The sequence below is a fragment of the Eptatretus burgeri genome, chromosome 2 (assembly GCF_056783735.1).
Source record: "Eptatretus burgeri isolate ZD-2024b chromosome 2, Ebu_testis_v1, whole genome shotgun sequence".
Lineage (NCBI taxonomy): Eukaryota > Metazoa > Chordata > Myxini > Myxiniformes > Myxinidae > Eptatretus > Eptatretus burgeri.
Genome location: NC_140962.1, coordinates 62,135,090 through 62,154,350, shown reverse-complemented (window position 1 = coordinate 62,154,350; position 19,261 = coordinate 62,135,090). Strand labels below are relative to the sequence as shown.

Sequence of the window (19,261 nt, the reverse complement as noted above, 5' to 3'; positions counted from 1 at the left end):
CCAGCAAAATGATCATATTGAGGAACTCGTATGTTGAAATACTGTATAACTTTAGTTTCCCTTTAACCGATTCACAATAGGTGTGGCAATTTGTTGAGTGTGTGGATGGATAAACATTTTGTCCAGCTCGGTGCTTGTTCACCTTTTGATACACATTTGCTTTTCTATAATTGACTGGAATAACATCTTCTTCGTTCTCCTGCAGTTAAGTAATCTTGACCTGAATGAAGCAAACATACAAAAATACGAGGAATGCATTTGGGATCAGCGTATCAGTGGAAAAACGCTCCTCTACAGCCGGGAAACGGAGATCTGCAAGGCATTAAATTTCACCGATATTTCTGACTGGGCAAACTTCCGCTCAAAGTTCCCCATTGGGGAAGGTCTTGTGACCAAGGCCGTGCAAAGCAGCATGAAACAGCTTGGGGCATCTGCCATTTTGCGCTCAAGATATGTCAGTCGAGAGGTTTTGGATGATATATAACGAGGAAAAAAAAATGTGGTCATAATGGTCAGGATTGGTGACTATTATCGCATCAACATTTGAAAATTTCAGAGTTCTCCCTGATATTTTTGATTTTGAGCAGAATTGCCTTCTAACTGACAATGCCACAGCTGCGAACAGGGCATGCGGTATCATGCAGCATACCATTGTCAAAGAGTGATGTTGAGTTATTTTATCATGATTATTGTGTATTATGATGCAAATAATATTGTTAATTAAATCCACACATGAACAATATTCCAAAATCAGTCAAGATAATTACTTTAACTAATATTGGGATAGATTTGACATGATTTTGTGATTTCATGAGAATATTGTATCTGATATTGCCAATAAATTGATCACATGAATTGCTAATGAAGGTGGCATTGAATCGCGAACAATGGTGACGAAGAATTATACAATTGGAATGTTGTTCAGCATCGATTAAGCCACCTTCTCAAAGCTCCAGAGGAGATTGGGACCATACTCCATGCAGAGCGTTGGTGCTGCTAAGCAGTCTCTTTGGCTATTGGGCGCAATCCTGGATGGGTCGCCACTCCGACACAGTATACCAGCAAGCTGGCACTCATTTTGCCGACCTCGGAAGAATGACGGGCTGAGTTAACCCCACCTGGTATTAATTCAACAGCTGAGCGGGATTTGAACTCAGGACCCTAGGATCCACAGCCCACCACCGTAACCATTAAGCCAACACCAGGAATGTAAGGGGTGTTGGCCTCCGAAATATGTATTTGCTTTTTTCACCGAAACTACACAAACAATTTCAATGAAACGACCACAACCGTTATCACCCATTATGTATCAAAGTTTGTTCACACCATGAAAGAACTTGAGGCCGAAGAGGGTCTAAGGGGTGTTGCCCCCCAAAATAGGTATTTGCTTTCTTCTCAGAAACCACACACAATTTGATAAAATTTGACAACAACCTTCATCACCCATGATGTTACCAAAGTTTGTTCACGGCATTTAAAAAATCGGGGTCTCAAGGTATCTACAGGGGGGGGGGGGTTGCCCCACAAAATAGGTATTTGCTTTCTTCTCTGAAACCACACACACAATTTCGATGAAACTTGACCACAACCTTCATCACCCATGATGTACCAAAGTTTGTTCATGACATTTAAAAAATCGGGGTCTCAAGGTATCTACTGGGTGGGGGGGTGGGGGTTGCCCCACAAAATAGGTATTTGCTTTCTTCTCTGAAACCACACACACAATTTCGATGAAACTTGACCACAATCTTTATCACCCGTGATGTACCAAAGTTTGTTCATGGCATTAAAAAAAATTCCATAGGTATTTACTTTCTTCTCCATTATATATTTTGTGGATCATCAATGCCTACCAGTGGTTCCCTGGTTATCTTCTCCAGCCGCTACCAGGTGAGCGCCCAGGGGTAGTGCCCCTATGTTTTTTAACTACGGTTTGAATTTGGAATGGTAATTTGTAGACACCCTGCACATTATCTCCTTGCAAAGGTTCCCAGAGGTGGGTTGGAGTGAGGAGGATAGGGGGAAGGAGGAGTGGAAGGGTAAGTGGGGAGTTTGGAGGGGGAAGGAGGGAAGTGTGGATGGGAAGGGGGTGTTCCAGACCTGTGTTTGGGAGAGGGACTTGGGGAGGAGGGGTTCTCAACTTGCGTTTGGGAGTGGGGGGGGGGGGTTCGACTTGCCCTTGGAAGGGAGACTTGAGGAGAAGCGAGCGGGGGAATGGATCCGTAGTAGCTGTAGTACAGGATTTAATGAATTGGGGTATGTTAAAACAGCATGTTCAAACAGGATTGCAATACCACCAGTCAATTTCAAACAGCACGTATCATTTTTAAAGAGGTTGTAACATGGGCTTCCATTGAGGGATACGACTTGAACTGTGGCTGCCACCCTGTGTCACCACTATGGAACTGGAACTCTCAGAGGCGAGAGTTGCATTTTAAACTTTTGTCAGATTTTGCTAAGACAATGGAACAGACATTTATATATTGTACTTCATTTACTTTATCAGCTTAACTTTTCCTTGAATGTCAATATTTGTCATTTTATTTTAAAAAATGACAACCGCTGTGATTAAAAAAGTCAATTACATGGCTGGCGACTGCATCGCCATTCCTTGCAAACATCGGTTGATAAGGAGTGGCTGGCTTGGCAAGCGAATAGCTATGTGTACAGTAATTTTTCGGAATGAAGATCAGGAATCAGCATTGTATATAGTGATTTATAACTACGAAGCTCTCTCGTACAGAAACTGTTATGGCCTGTTCGAAGGGAAGGCATTTTTGATGAGGCCGACATAAAATTGTGGATTATGACCCCCTGAGTAGTGAATGAGGGCTGACCAAGGATAAGCCTGTTTTTGTTAATTTCATGTTGAGATGAGTTAATTATCTTCAAAAGGGATTTTAAAATTTACCCAAATACCCAGTTTTCATTCATGCACTCCCTTGGAGTTCCCTTCGTATGCATGCAAAGTTTCGGGCAGATAGGTTTCTCAGTTAAGGTTAGGGTTAGCAGGTCAAGGCAGCAGGATGAGAAGAAAGAATAAGACCCAGGGAACGCTGCCCATAAATAGCCATGTGGGGGTTGTGGGTAGATGGAGGAGTGGGGGGTAGTGTGACCATAGTTTGTTGGGGAGGTGGTGGGGGATGGTTTGTGAGCACATAGAGGTGCTTTATGCATGGCTGGTGAAAGATGGTTATAGAACTGTTGTGCATGCGGCACTGGTGGGAAATGGTAATTTGTGCCCATGAAAACCGTGAATACGTGAAACACAAGCCGCAAATGTTGAAGCAGGTCACATTTTATCAACCACCAATACACAGGGTCCACGAATGTCAAATCCTGAAATGTTGGGGTTCCATTGTACAGCACAATAAAACCTGTATATTACAAGAGTTTAAGAATAAATGCTTTACTGTGAAGGAGTAAAGAGACTTTCTGGCCACTCTGGAGTTAAAATTATCTCGTTTTTTTTTGTTGGTCAGTCAGTATGTAAAACCTTGGATGTTCTCCGAATCCACACACAATTTCGATGAAACTTCACCACAACCTTCATCAGCCGTGATGCAAAAACTAATACAGTACTCCTATTTTCACCAAACTTTATAGAACTTCTGAGGACCAAGGCCTTCCTGATCCCTTGCAAATCCCTTCAAAAAAAATTGCGTATTAAGTAGGTCAGTTGACTTGACTTCCGGTTCCGGGTTTGGAGCGTCGACAGGTCTCCTTCAGGGCTCTCTGCTGATGATCTCAAAGTTAAGTTTCCGATTGTTATCTGTTCCGTTTTAACTGTTTATTTTCTCACTTACATGTTACTGTGTGTTCCTAGTTCGGTTTTGTTTCAAAAATCGTGCTATTTTGTGAGAATTTGTCGACCATGTCTTACCGGTTGCTTGAGGCCTACCCTTGAGGCTTGAGGCCAACTGGTTCCCCTCGGTGTACGATCATGTTTTGTTTTTTCTCCCCATTACCTTCAATTTCTATCTTCCCCACTTTCTTCCCCACTAACGTCCCCCATCCCTCCCAACTAATCACTCTATTTCTTATCTTGAATAATAATAAAAACAAACAAACAAAACCCGCCACCTTTCTCCTTCCTCACTCACGACTCTCGATTCTTCTTCTTCTTCTTCTTCTTCTTCTTCTTCTTCTTCTGCTTCTTCTTCTTCTTCTTCTTCTTCTTCTTCTTCTTCTTCTTCTGCTTCTTCTTCTTCTTCTTCTTCTTCTTCTGCTTCTTCTTCTTCTGCTTCTTCTTCTTCTGCTTCTTCTTCTTCTTCTTCTTCTGCTTCTTCTTCTTCTGCTTCTTCTTCTTCTGCTTCTTCTTCTTCTGCTTCTTCTTCTTCTGCTTCTTCTTCTTCTTCTTCTGCTTCTTCTTCCCTTCCATGACCGAATCTGTTGAAAACTCTCTCAAACATTAATAATAATAAAAACGATCTCTTGTAATGCTTCATCTTCCTCTTTAACACGTGTAGAACTCTTTACTGTATCATAATGCACTATTCTGCTATTTTAACAGACTGCTCTCAATTCAACCTTTCCTTCATACCTTGTCTAAAAAATCCAACTGTTGCAGCGTTTCTTCTTTCCATTCTCTGAATTCGCCTTTATTGCATCAATCAAGAATTGTGTTAAATTGCATCTCTGACCTAACAATTTAAAAACCCCAGTTTGCTATGAATGTTTGCTTTCCATCAACCATTCTTTTTTTCCAACTTCAGTGCCAACTCACTCCTCTCACCCCTCACTCTCAAAGCAACCATCCCACTCTTCTCCCTCTAAGCCTCCCTCTCACCTCTCTCAAAAACTCCCCCCTCACCTTTCTCCCACCATTCACCCCCCCTCTCATCCACAAAACTGCCTCCTTCCACTGCCCTCTCACCTCCATCGATTCACTCCACCTCTTCAAATCCTCAACTGCCTTCTTCCCCTCTCTTGTCCCCCCTCTCCCCCAGCACCACAGAGCCTTTTCTCCTCCTTATCCGGCCCCCTCCCCTCACTATTCTGCAACCCCCCACACTCTTTCAACAACACTCCTTACCTCCACCCCCCTCATCTATTATCCTGCCCTCCCTCTTCATTAAAAGTGTGGACCTCAAATATCTGGGGCCTTCGCTCAAACCTTTCAGATCTTTCCATACAGGTTGCCACTGACAAACCAGACATAATCTGCCAAACAGAAACTTTTCTCCCCCAAGACGTGTCTGACTCCCAAGTTCTCTCCCAAGTTACTCCCTCCTCCGGTATGACAGACCTGAGCCTCGTCCTGGTGGAGGAGTTGCTCTCTTCATCAAAGACTCTATTCCTCACTCTCCAAGCACTGCCCTCACTCCCCCACACCCCCAGGAATAACTCTGGCTCCGGCTTCCCCTCTACTCCCACCTCATGTTTATATGTGTGCTGTACCGTCCACCGAACAGTGATGACTCCATCTACACCTCACTATCAGAAAACATGGACCAACTTCTATCTTCTCATCCAAACTCTCTCTTCCTCATATGTGGCGACTTCAATTGTCATCATGCCAGTTGGCTAGGTGTGGGTACCTCTCTCACCTGTCATGGCACCTCAGAAAAAGCTTTCTGCGACTCATTGGGACTGACTCAATCAGTCAACTTCCCGACCCGGATCTCAATCAATGGTACTCCATCTCTTCTGGATCTGATTTTGACAAATTTCCCTGACAATATCTGCTGCTCTTACTCTGCTCCAATCTGTTCTTCTGACCACGTCCTTGTCAAAGTGGACATCTCTCTGGCTATTATCAGAGAACCACCTCACCGCCGTCGAGTCTGGCATTTCACTCAAGCTGACTGGCAGGGTCTCCAAGCAGCCATCAAGATTATAGACTGGTCTCCTCTGGCTACTTTCTCCAACATCAACTCATCCTGGGAATTCTTTCAAAGAAACTTGCTCTCCCTCATGCACAGATTTATCCCCTCTCATGTTCAGTTGTCCTACCCTTCCTCCCGCCCTTGGTTCACTGAAGCTTCTGGCGAGGTAGTTGTCCTGAAACACCTTGCCTTTGCCTCATGGAAAGCAAAACCAAATGAGGGTAATCTCAGTTCCTTCCATAAAGCTTGGAACAAATGTGTATCTACCCTCAGGAGAGCCAGAAATCAACATCTTTCTCATCTCAAGTCTGAACTCTCAAACCTCTCTCTCCCTCCTACAAATCCTGGTGGCATCTAATCAAATCTGTTTCTGGTGTATGTTCCCCTCCATCCCCTCCCTTACCTCAAATGTCCACACTGCTGATACCGCACGTGAAAAAGCTGAATGCCTAAACTCTCTGTTTGCAGCTAAATCTTGTGTCCAAAACCCATCACTTTCTCTACCCACCTTACCCAGTCACACCTAACTGTCCCTGGACTCTGTGTCCTTTTCTTCTTACAAGGTGGAGAGCTTGCTGTCAAACCTCGACTCAGATTCTGCAACCGGTCCAGACGGCATCAGCCCACATGTCCTCAAAGCCTGCTCTTCTGCTCTTGCTCACCCTCTCTCTGTTTTATTCACCCTCTCATTTGCTCAAGGTCATCTGTCATCTGCTTGGAAATCTGCAAACATTACTGCCCTGCATAAAAAGGTGCAAAAAGAGAACCTTGCAACTACAGACCAATCAGCCTTCTCCCAATCATCAGCAAGGTTATGGAATCCATCATCGCTTCAGACATGAAATCCTTCCTCTTCTCCAATGGCTTGATTTCCGATCATCAATTTGGTTTCAGACCATGTCACACTACCCTGGATATGCTGCTTCTGCTCTCCCAGCAATGGATGGAAGTCCTCAATGCCAGACAGGAAATCCGAGCCGAATCCCTGGACATATCACGTGCTTTTGACACGGTCTGGCACCCTGCACTACTCACCAAACTCTCTTCCCATGGTATCCAAGGCCATCTCCACTCATTGCTCACAGACTTCTTCTCCTTTCACAGCCACTGTGTGGCCCTAAATGGAGTTCTTTCATCCCTCTTCCTGGAGTTCTTCCTGGAGTCCAGGCTGGAGTTCTTCAAGGCAGCGTTCTGGGCCCTGTTCTTTTTCTGGTTTTCATCAAAGATCTCTCCGACTCTCTGGAAAATCCTCTTTATCTCTTTGCTGATGACTCCACCCTCTGCCGTACCATTGGCAATCCCTCAGACCGGCAAGCAGCAGCTTCGTCGCTCACTGCAGATCTGGATAAAATCGCAAACTGGTCCAACACGTGGAACATGTCTTTCAATCCAGACAAATCTTACACTCTCACTATGTCTCTTCGAAAGGACCGTTTAGAAAACCCCCCATCCACTTTCTCAACAATCCTCTGAAAGAAGTCCTTTCTTTCAAGCTTTTGGGTCTCACTATCTGCCATGACCTTTCCTGGGAAAGCCACATTTCAAACCTCGCCTCCAAAGCCAGTCACCGACTGGGCATCCTCCATCATGCAAAGTCCTTTCTCAGCCCACCTGAGCTCCTGACCACATACAAAGCTTTTGTCCGCAGTCTGATGGAGTACTGCTCTCCCTTCTGGGCTGGTGCTCCTGCCTCTCACCTTTCTCTGCTTCAAGCTGTAGAAACCAAGGCATTTCCGATCATTAGCATCTCCCGCAATGAGGCTGAGTCTTTGGGCCTCTCACTCACTCACCGCAGGTTGGTCGGTGGTCTTTCTGTCTTCTACCATCTCCTCGCCAGCCTCGCCCCCCTCCCCTGCTGTCTCTCTGTAATTTGTCCCCACCACATTTCCGCAGGGCGCTCAAGGTCTGCCAACAACCCCCTTCTGGTAAAACGACTAAAATCACGAATGACTGCTCATCTTCACTCTTTCATTCCTCTTTTTTCCCTCCTTTGGAATAAACTCCCTCACTCTATTCATTCCCATTCTTCTCTCCAGGCCTTCAAACCACCGTTCACCACCACCTCTTATCATCCCCCATCCAAATCCTCGATCTTTTCTACCCCCGATAATCCACCCCAAACCCACCTCCTTCAAATTCCCTGCTTTCGTTCCTGATTGTTCTTCTTGTGTCCATCTTGTTTACCCTGTGTATCCCACCCCATCCCTCTCCCTTCCACAGATCTCCTAATGTCTCTGTTCCCCACTGTTTTTTCCTTCCCTCTCCTGCCCCTCTTGTCTCCTGCTCCCCTTGTTGTATGTTCTGTGTGTTAGCTATCATGCGAGCCTCGACAGTGTATAAAAAATTCTTTCAAAAAAAAAAAGCTCCAACTAACCAAATGGCACAGACAGTTTTATTGTTATTCAGATTGTAAAAAATATAAACAGGTGTAGAAAATATCCTCAAATATCCATGACATACTTTGAGCAGGAAACAAATTCATCATCACATCTGTTTTTTTTTTAATCAGCATCTGACGAATGATTTACTAATCAAGATGAGAAAAATACACTTATGGCAAATGCATCTGATATCAGCTCTGATGAAACATATCACATTGCATGTAATCAGTAATATAATCTACTAAGTGTTAGCCTTCCACATGTGAATATCAACAAGTTGGCAAAGTTAAAAACTTGTGGAGAGTGATCATAGATTTGATGATTCAGCCTCGTTCAATAGCATCCTTCTGGATTTTGTAGCCACTTTGAAGTCAGACTCATTCTTCTGAAATGATAAAATGTGCTACAAGCCAAAATATCAAATCCGCTAAGCATTCTGGGGAGAACGTGTGAAAAAGGGGAAATCACTGCTGCACATGACATTGATCAAGATTGAGGGCAATTGACATTTTGGGAAAAGCCTTAAAATATTTAAATAATTTAATCATAATAAAGTTACCTGATAAAGTTTTAAATTAGTGATTTATATATTTCTGTTTTGTGCAAGTTGATTTTAAAAGGCCAATGACATATGACATGATCCCAAGCAACAACCCTTCCAATCTCACTGAATCATTCATATGCAGCACATGGCTGCGAGTGACGTCATTTACTGGGCTGTGGTGCTGATGCAGTGTCCCCCGTAGGTTAGAGTCAGAATTTGTAATTTGTTTCCGGGTGCCGGCAGATATTTTCCTAAGCAGATATTTGATATGATGGAATCTTTAACATATACCAACTAATACAAGCAGACAGGATACCTGGTTTAACGTACATCCGAGGGACTGAACAAACATTGATGCCTCACCGTACATGCGAAACACAAGGATGACAGTTGATAGCTCAGTCAAGATAGCTCAGAGGTGAGTGTGCGTACCTCTGGTCTATCCTACCCGAATTCCATCAACACTATCACCTTCAATAATTCCTATGTATAACATCGTGTGTTTGTCACTCGAGCCAATCTGATTTGCTTTATATTTTTGGGTTTATCACAGTCCCAAGTACTAAAGAAAATGGACTTATTCTTGTGTGATCTTTGGTGCCTAAATTTGTGGACCCCAAAGGATCCAACAATTCCCAGTTGAAAAGTGTTGTTCTATAGCATTCATACACAGTATTTTTAAATCTTGTCTCTTCTGGTTTCTATTTCTGTTAAGCTGGGTACATAATATACAGTACTGTGCTAAAGTTTGGGTTATTTTGACTTATGTGGTGTTATTCTCCATTATACATTCGTGGGGAAAAAAAGGAGTGTGCAAAATACAGGAGGTACTAGATAATAATTTAAATTTCTGTGAAAGTCAATTCAATATCACAGTTACATTTCAGTAGATAAATAAATTAGGAAATTGAAAAAGTTTTAATTTTTTTCTACACCTTATGTTATCATGTGCTAGTAATGTCCACTTACCGTAAAAATAAAATACGCAGGAAACGGTTTGTGGATTTTGTACACTGAATAATAACAAATTATTGATGTAATCAACAGCGGTTATATTAATGCATATTCTAAGAAGCGACAACAAAAGTTGCAAATTAGTGAATTATATGTGAAATTGGTTTTCATCCTTGGTTCCTTTAAATTGGTTCCTTTACTCGAAAGTCCATGAGTGGGTTCAGAATGGCACCGAGGAAGCAACTTTCAACAGAACAGAGTGTGAAGATCCAAACTCTGAGAGAAGATGGCACACAATAAAGAAAGTAGCAGAAAAGCTGAAGATCTCCTACAATGCTTTGAGGCACACTTTGCAATGCTTGAAATAAACTAGCTCAGTGCAAAAGAAGAAAAGATCAGGAAGATCGAGAAGAACCTCACCAAGGCAAGACAAGCGTTTGAATTTTCTCAGCCTATGTGAAAAATTAAGTCAGCAGTTGCCAAATGAAATGAGAGCAAGCCTGAACATTTACGCTCATCCAGCACTGTGTGCAGAAGGCAGATTGCAGGACGTCTCCATAGCAGAGTTGCAGAAAATCAACCACTGCTGAGACCACATAATAGGGTGAAAAGACTGAAATTTGCAAGCCAACACCAAGATTGGGTGACTGAACAATGGAATCGGGTACTCTGGTCTGATGAATCGAAGTTTGAACTTTTTGGATCTAAGAGACACCAGTTCGTATGGTGAAGACTTGGAGAATGTTACAACATGCAATGTTTTCAGCAAACAGTTAAACATGGGGGAGGCTCTGATTTTTCTGGGGTTGTATCTCAGCTTTTGATGTAGAAAAGGTTGTTAAAATCAATGGGAAAAAAAAGAAAAGTACAAGCAGATACTGCAGCACCATGCAATTCCCAGTGGAAATCGTTTAATCAGAAGAGGATTCATTTTCCAACAAGATAATGATCCAAAAACACACTTCCAATATCGTAAAACAGTATTTTGAGAACAAGATTACTGCTGGTGTGCTCCAAGTGTTAGAATGGCCGCCCAAAGTCCAGACATGAGTTTCATCAAGGCCAAATGGGTTTACCTGGAAACAGAGAAGAACAAGAGGAGCCCAACTAACCTTGCAGAACTGTGGAATGTACTTCAGGATATTTGGCACAACTTTCCTGGAAGAGTGCTTCAGTTAGCAGGAAGAATGGATAAAAGGTTGCCGATACTCAACAATAAGGCAAAGGGCAAAGTATTTACAGATATAATACTATAAAATGGCACTGTTCTTGTTATTTATGTTAGAAGTTTGTTTTAGATGCATTTATAAAGGCTGTTAATTTACAATAATAAACATAGATGACTGTTCTCACTGAAAATTTGACTAATTTACCATAAAGTTTTAAATAGCAATGGAATGACCCAAATGTTTGCACAATACTGTACATGAGCACAAGGATGGGATGTCCACCTATTAAAACTATCATATTTAGCACTGGAACCCTCTTCCTTCTCTCCAGACTCCGTGCTTCCTTTAAAGTCACTGAGGCCTTTATAAGAGAATGGCTCGATGCAGATGACAGTGCCCTGGTAGCAAACAGTAAACAACACATTGAGCATGGTCAACAAGTTCACAGATGCTACTCAAAACTTTACATAACAAATCAGTCACAAAGACTGAGGTGACGTTCCAAGTAGAACCTGGCAAACCATATGAAGCCCCTGACAAAACTATTCACGGTACTACTATGAAAAGAGTACCCATATGATACCATCCACCAGCAGCTAAGACATACTCAAAACCCAGATGCCAACAAAGACACGAGTAACTATAGTTTATCATCAGAATAGATTTGTTTCAGGTTAACTATTGGAGCTTAAGCAGAATTTTCAAGGCGATGCAGCCAAGAGTATGATAATGACACTAAGTGGATGTAGCATTTCATGTGCCCCCCCCCAAAAAATAATCAGTCACCAAGTCATAAGAAGAAAGACAAAGTTGCATTGTTTGAAGCAACTTTATATGGAATCAATTGGTTGAATCATTTTTTTCCATACATTGATGGTTTTGACCATTTGGAGGAAAACAGTGATAATTTGACTGTCAGATGTTCAATTGCATTGGACGTGATACGTCAACATCACAAACACATCTACTATCAACACCAACAGGTGAAAGTATGCTTTGATAAATGTTCTGCATATGCCTCAAACTTGGAATTTTTCCCCTCCTCTCCTCTCCTCTCAATGAATAACACACACACAGGCATGGGCTCAGAGTTCTCTTGCAAAAAATTTTTTTGTCAAGATGATAAACTGGCCAGATATTTAATTAACATCGAGTGTCTCATTACATCAGAAAGTACACTACACTGTAGTCTCTTGCCAAACATGGCAGTGTCATGAAATGCAGACTTGAACATGGCAATGACCTAACATGAGAGGGGAAGTACTATCTGAGATGCTATTCCCATTTTGTGAGGGTTGTGACACAGGAAAGAAGAGGTTGGAAACATGAGAGATTGTGACAACCTTGAAAATATTTGTTTCTGCAATGTCATGAATGAGCTGCATTGTGGACTTGAAAAGGAGGAGATAAATTTGTCAATTGTGTCGAGAAGATAATGCAGTCCACCATCATTAAACTTTAACACAGTGTTTGCCTTCGCAACTAATTCGAGGACAAAGTAAAACAGTTTATTGGCGATCATGTGCAGTTTGTGCCACCACTCAATAAAAATGAATTCATGTTGCCTTTACCATTTGTTCCATGTCACAATGAAATCCTCTTTGCTTTCTACCACCACGCCACAATGAAATCCTCAGCTGGCTGTACCAAGTTGCAGTCAAAATCCTTGCAGACATCACGATCACCTGGTTATTCATCTGTAGATGGAATTGATTCGGATAATGAACAAAGAGTGCTCTAGAGAGTTTGTTGCTCTTGCTGTGCCCCTATTGTGGAGATTCTCTTTATAGTGATATTTATGATGCCGGAGATGACAATGACGGAGTACTCATCTACTTCCATTCCAGAGTACTCATCATAGCATGCATGGTATCTCATGTCTCATTTCTGGCATCTCATGGCAACTCTCTGAAATAGTGCACCAAGAGAGGAGGTGAAAATAGCTTGTACAGCTGGTCCATGCAGCAGACCATTCCATCAGCAATGAGACAATTCTTCATATTGACACAACCTTCACCAAATATCTTCTTTCCTGCTTTGAGGATCAAGGTCAAGTTTTTATTCCATGTGACTTTAATCTTGCATCCATCTTCAGCTCATTATGTACTATGCAAATGCCACAACATATATATATATATATATATATATATATATATATATATATATATATATATATATATATATATATATATATATATATCACTCTGGAAACAAATGACAACAAAGGAACGTTCCATGCCTCTTGGACTATTCAAGTTCCGAGGAACAGCAGGGTGACATATCTATTCAGCTTGGATGATCTCATTCAGTTGTGCATGTCCTTCCAGACTTTCACCACATGACATCTTCTAACAAGAATCCAAATAAATTAGAGCCTTCATTCAAAAAGAAGTAAAACTTGAATGGTTTGAAGCAGAGAAGGATATGACTGGAAAAGGAGATTATTGGACATGGCATTGAGATCTGAGTTCAGCTGGGAAAACAAGAAGTGCAGAAGTTATCTTCCTGGAGTGGGTTCAATGAGCGAGTGTCAATGGATGATCCAATCAAAATATTGTTGGACACTTCACAATAAAGGTCAACGTAGGTCAAAAGGTCAACATCGGTCAAAAGGTCAACATCGTTGTCAAATTTCTAAAATCCTCAATTTTCATCAGATTGACTAAAGTTTGAAGAGGACTTGCATATCACGTCACTGAATTCAACCACCGATTATTTTTGAGGTCAACATCGGCCAAATATCTAAAGTTGTCAATTTTGATCTAATTGACTTGAAATTTGAAGAGGATTTATATTTCAAGTCACTGAATTCAGCAACCAATTATTGTTAAGGTGAACATGGACCAAAAGGTCAACATAGACCAATGGTAAACAACTTTGGTGAAATTTCGAAAATCAATTTTCATTCTATTGACTTGGAATTTGAAGAGGATTTGCATATTAGGTAACTGAATTCAATGTACAAGTATTTTTAAGGTCAAATTCGTTTGCTGGATTTTGCAAGTACGTGTTATGTGCACAACATCTTTCTTGGTTGTTTGTTTGTGTGCAGGATATCTCAAAAAGTTGTGGACGGATTCAAATGAAACTTGGTGGATATGTTGGATGTTTGACAAGAAAGAATCGATTCAATTTGGTGAAGATCGAAATCCGGACCTGGATCTGATAATTTTGGAATTCATTCAAAAAGAACTTGCATATCAGAGGAACAGCAGATGCCTCTTCCCTTCTACTCATTTGAGCCGATGCCGGGGAACACAAGAGTGGAGCAAGAAAATATGACTGGGGAACACCAACAGATTGATGAAGTGCCTCTGATGATGAACCAGAAATATTTACAGCAGATGGGTTCTATAAGATAAAAATTGGAAATATTCAAGAGCAGGTGCAGACACATCGAAACAGGATTGAAAACAGTCAGTGAGAATATTATAATCAAATGTATTAAAAGCAGCTTAAAGGTCCAAAAGTATTCGACTGTAAAATTTGTCTGCTGTCATGTGTGTACATTCACTTGGTGATCATGACAGAATGATGTGGGATTTTCCATGGGCTGCATCATCGACCCGCCCCCATCGGATGCGCACCAATGGGAAAGAGGCTTGCATGAGCTGAGATGGAGAGAAAACCAGATCAAGAGAGGAGGAAGAAGCTAAGACAGTGGACAGACAGAGACGCTAAAAAACATGGCTGGTGAGGGGCAGAGGTGTAAGCAAAGTGTGTGAAGAGAGGGAGGGAGCCCATGGTGCAGAGGATGGCAGCATAAAAAGCCCAGAATGCAGTTTGGTTCATGGGGACCTGCTGAACATGGGGGTCCAGCAGAAACAGAGCTAGCTGCTTGCCATCACATAGCTTGCTTGGAGAGGAGATGCCTGCTTGTCTTGGATGCCTCAGAAACGCAGCTGCACATACCATAAGCCACTCCACCGCCCATCTTCTCCCATCCTTTCTTCTCACCCAGTATATTTGGTTGAAAAAGTAAAGTAATATTTTTCACGGAATATAATGGAAAATATCATTTTCAATGTATTCCTTTGGTATTGAAAAAAAGAGCTGACACTGATAATTATCTACACCAATAACAAAGGTAATGGTTATGATTTACACCACCATTTTTGCAACTGTCTTGAACTTTAATTAAACATATATATTCTTGAAAATGTTGTGCCGAAATGTATTGAAGATGAATATACTGATGAAAGTACTTTTCAGAGGCTCTGATGTGAATACTACTAACCTTTGCCCAAATAAAGTCTGAGAAAAACTCCTTAAAAAGTTGTTATTTGGTGATAAAATGTATTCGATTGTGACTACATTTAAAACTCATTACACTAAAATTATTCACTTTTTTTTACCTTGAAATGTGATTTTTAAAAAATATATATTTGTGTGAATTATTTTCATTCAGTTTTGAAATAAAATTTTGACCTGAATGATATGTATGTGTGATTTTTTTTTAATGGATGTCATTGATTTGGCCCCTCCGGAAACTGATCTCCAGTCAATAAAGCCAAATCCAGAAGTAAATTCTTAAAACAAAAAGTGTTTTCGTTTGTATAATTTTTTCGATTTTGAGGAAGAACTATAATTGCAAAAGAATTATAAAAATTTATTCTGGGATTTGTTTGCTCAGAGTGATTCATATCACATGATGCTTTGGGTCTCCCAGAGCTTCATGTGATGAGATGTGCTTGTGGGAGATGTAAAAGGAAGGCAAGTAATGGACAAGGTAGTGGGAGAGATGAAATTTTCTTCAACCGTGCAGGTCCAATAGTTCTTCGGATATTGAAGCGGCACTGGTGGGCCAATGTTCTGGGTGAATCTGGAGAACAGAGATGCACAGTTAACGTTTTTTTCCTTTATTCTTTGTTCAGGGAACACACATGCAAGAGCCACTGAACATTCACTTGATATTATAATTTTGAAATACCCGTACTCAAAAAAATTTGTTCCTCTTTCTTCCAATTCCCAAAGCCGATGCCACACCAGCATTGACGCTATGCAGAATGACGATTAACAACTCATCTAGAATCGAGGCAGGCCTGTTGAAGCCCTGTCCATATTGGTCCACCTCACAAGAAAACACAGCTTTCAAAGGCTCTGTAATAATACTACAATTTAAAGTCTTAAAGCACATACTCAAATGTTTCCTTTTACTACCATTATTTTAATCATAACATTTCATTCAATTAACATCCGATTTAGTGTTTTTTTTTTATTTAGGAGTAAAACCTCAAAGTGCATTTTTTTAAGGAGTCAAACCAATATTTAGGAGTATGAAAAAACAAGTGTAAGCATATAGGATTTTCAGAATTTATTAAACCATGAAAATATCACAAAGAAGGGAGTTCAACCGTTGAGAAGAACATTTCCAGTGCATGCTCGATGAATAGAAGTCGAAATTTTAGTGCAAAGAACTACCAAGAGCTTCCATTTGTTGGACTGTAGAGCATTGTTGTGGGGGTGTAAGGGATGTAAGTTCAGAAATGTAGGAGGAATGGTTATCAGCCAAATTGGAATATATATATATATATATATATATATATATATATATATATATATATATATATATATATATATATATATATATATATATATATATATATATATATATATATATATATATATATATATATATATATATATATATATATATATATATATATATATATATATATATATATATATATATATATATATATATATATATATATATATATATATATTGGCACAAGAGCTAACAGCTTGGCACAAGAGGTTCAAAGAGGGACAGGAGGAGGTTGAAGATGATCCACGGTCTGGAATACCTTCAACGAGCAGAACTGCAGACAACATCGAGCGTGTGAAGCAGATGGTGCATGCACATCGTCGACTCACGGTGAGGATGATTGCTGAGGAACTTTCCATCAACAAGGACACTGACTGGAGCATCATCACTGAAAATCTCGAAATGCGCAAGGTGTGCGCAAAGATGGTCCCCAAGCTGTTGTCCGAGGACCAGAAATAGCAAAGAGTCACTGTCTGTCAAGACATTATCGAGCGCCTCGAGGATGATCCAGACCTGCTCGGGAGAGTCATTACTGATGATGAATCGTGGATATTCGAATATGATCTTGAGACCAAACGGCAGAGTCATCAGTGGAAAAGTCTGGCATCACCAAGACCAAAGAAAGCAAGGATGTCGAAGGCGAAGGTCAAGGTGATGCTCATCACGTTTTTTGACCTCAGGGGCATCATCCACTTTGAGTTTCTACTACAGGGTCAAACAGGGAATCAATACGTGTACAAGGGGATCCTCCAGCACCTCATGACATCAGTCTGGGACAAGAAGAGGGATCTGTGGGAGAACAACGCTTGGGTGCTCCGCCATGATCATCCGACAGTTTCTGGCGGAGAGGAACGTGCCAACTCTGGAACAACCCCGTATTCGCCAGATTTGGCCCCTTGTGATTTCTTTCCTATTCCCAAAGCTCAAGGGGGTGATCAAGGGGACCCGATTTCCTGATGTGGAGGCCATCAAAAGGGCCATGACGATGGAGCTCCGGAGGATTTCAGAAGAAGCCTTCGGGGGTGCAGCAAAGCGTGGAAGAAGAGGATGGACAAGTGTATGAGACTGAAGGGAAACTATTTTGAAGGGGACAAGCTGTGAGTTCAATATATTTCTTGGAATAAAATTTCTGTGAGGTCAGTCCCATTACTTTTTAGACGGACCTCGTATACTCCTACAGCTAGTAAGCGCCACGTCACAAGAAATATAAATAGACAGTGTATGTATTTTTTCAATCAGCTTGACTTTTTACTTGAAGGGTTACAAACAGGGTGACATTACTTTTGGAATGACCCTTTCATAAGTCTACTCATCCAGAAGCATGTCATTTTATTCTCATTTACACTATAAACTCCTACCAAGAATATGAGCAATGGAGCAACACTGTGGAGAGTTGCGAAGTTTGTCTCCGAGGCAGGAGCACACACGGACATTGTTGACGTACTCGATGATGGTGCTGAGTGCTGGCTCAAACCAAGGGTCGAAGTCCTCTGATGAGACAATCTCACAGAACTGTCAAGACCAAGATGAGATATTCATAATGAGTGACACAATAGGGAAAGCCTGTTGCGTTTATTTTCCAACAGTGTTTTCCTCATGATCCTGGATGATGAAATCAAGTTGCATTCATAGAGAAGCAAATTATGTTTTGTTGCTGATGTCAATGTATAATATAATACAAGTCAGTGTGTGTCAGTCAGTCAGTTGTGTGTGTGTGTGTGTGTGTGTGTGTTCGGTCACCTGCAATACCACGTGCTATGGTACACAGTTCACTCTGCATGCACTGTACTCTGCTTAACACAACAAAAATACATCCTATTCTCATTTATAATAACTGATCGACGGATCAAAGTACAATGTGTGGACCCTGCGGTGTCGTGCGTGCGGTGCCTCGGTGTCATCTGGTGTGATTTAGAAAAAAAATCTTACACAACAATTGCATTGTTTCCTCTTTTTGTGCAATCTGCTTTCATTTTGCATGTTATTTCATTTCATTAGGAGTTTGGAATGATGTTATCTTCCATATAAAAGCGAATGAGACATTGTTTGTTTGTTTGTTTTTCAAGCTACTCCTTTGAGCTCCCAAGGTTGATCATGAAAAAACACTTCATGGGATCATTTTTTTAACCACAATACTTCAACTTACAAGGAGTATTTTAAACAGTCATTTTCTCACAATTCATAACTTACCTGTCGTGGGCAATGGGTGGGAGTTCGGAGGAGGTGTGTGGGGTGGGAGGAGGGAGGGGAAGGGGTGGTGTGGGAGGAGGGAGGGAGGGGGTTCGGGTAGGAGGGGGTAGGGGGATTGGGTGGGAGCCTGGAGGGAGGGAGGGGATGGGTTTGGGTGGGAGTTGGGATGGGGTAACCACATGTCTCACCAATAATTTGAGGGAATAACCAATCAGCTCTCACCTAATTAATTATCCCAGGTGGCTAGGATTTCAATAAATAAACCCCCATGCTCTTCAAGCCAAAGAAATCTGCATAAAGCAACCAAGAAAAGCTACACATGGTAAGTGCTTTGCCGTTTCAACCGCTACCCCAAGTTCTCTTTCTGAATGTTGTATGTGCTACACATTGTGTTGTGATATATACATATATGTGTGTGTGTGTGTGTGTGTGTGTGTGTGTGTGTGTGTGTGTGTGTGTGTGTGTGTGTGTGTCTGTGTGTGTGTGTGTGTGTGTGTGTGTGTGTGTGTGTGTGTGTGTGTGTGTGTGTGTGTGTGTGTGTGTGTGTGTGTGTTCTAGACAGTGCCTTCTGACCCCTTGACCTTTGTCACATTTTGTTGTGTTACAGCCTGAATTTAAAATGGATTAAATATAAAAAAAATTGTCAC

The 19,261-nt window shown here is 41.3% G+C and overlaps 2 protein-coding genes across 5 annotated transcripts in view; one reads left to right on the top strand and one right to left on the bottom strand.

Annotated features, from left to right (window-relative positions):
* Positions 1 to 862, top strand: part of LOC147032159 (NTPase KAP family P-loop domain-containing protein 1-like) — a 24,094-nt gene extending 23,232 nt beyond the window's left edge. Inside the window, exon 5 of the mRNA XM_085869512.1 lies at positions 206 to 862. Coding sequence (XP_085725638.1) covers positions 206 to 484 — 279 coding nt within the window. The 3' untranslated portion in view covers positions 485 to 862. The remainder of the gene's footprint in view (positions 1 to 205) is intronic.
* A 7,344-nt stretch (positions 863 to 8,206) lies between these two features.
* Positions 8,207 to 19,261, bottom strand: part of LOC147032158 (ankyrin repeat and SOCS box protein 2-like) — an 80,710-nt gene continuing 69,655 nt past the window's right edge. For all 4 annotated transcript variants that reach the window (XM_085869510.1, XM_085869508.1, XM_085869509.1 and 1 more), the window contains 2 exons: positions 17,783 to 17,936; positions 8,207 to 15,698 (listed from right to left, as the gene is read on the bottom strand). In XM_085869510.1, coding sequence (XP_085725636.1) covers positions 15,550 to 15,698; positions 17,783 to 17,936 — 303 coding nt within the window. In that variant the 3' untranslated portion in view covers positions 8,207 to 15,549. The remainder of the gene's footprint in view (positions 15,699 to 17,782; positions 17,937 to 19,261) is intronic.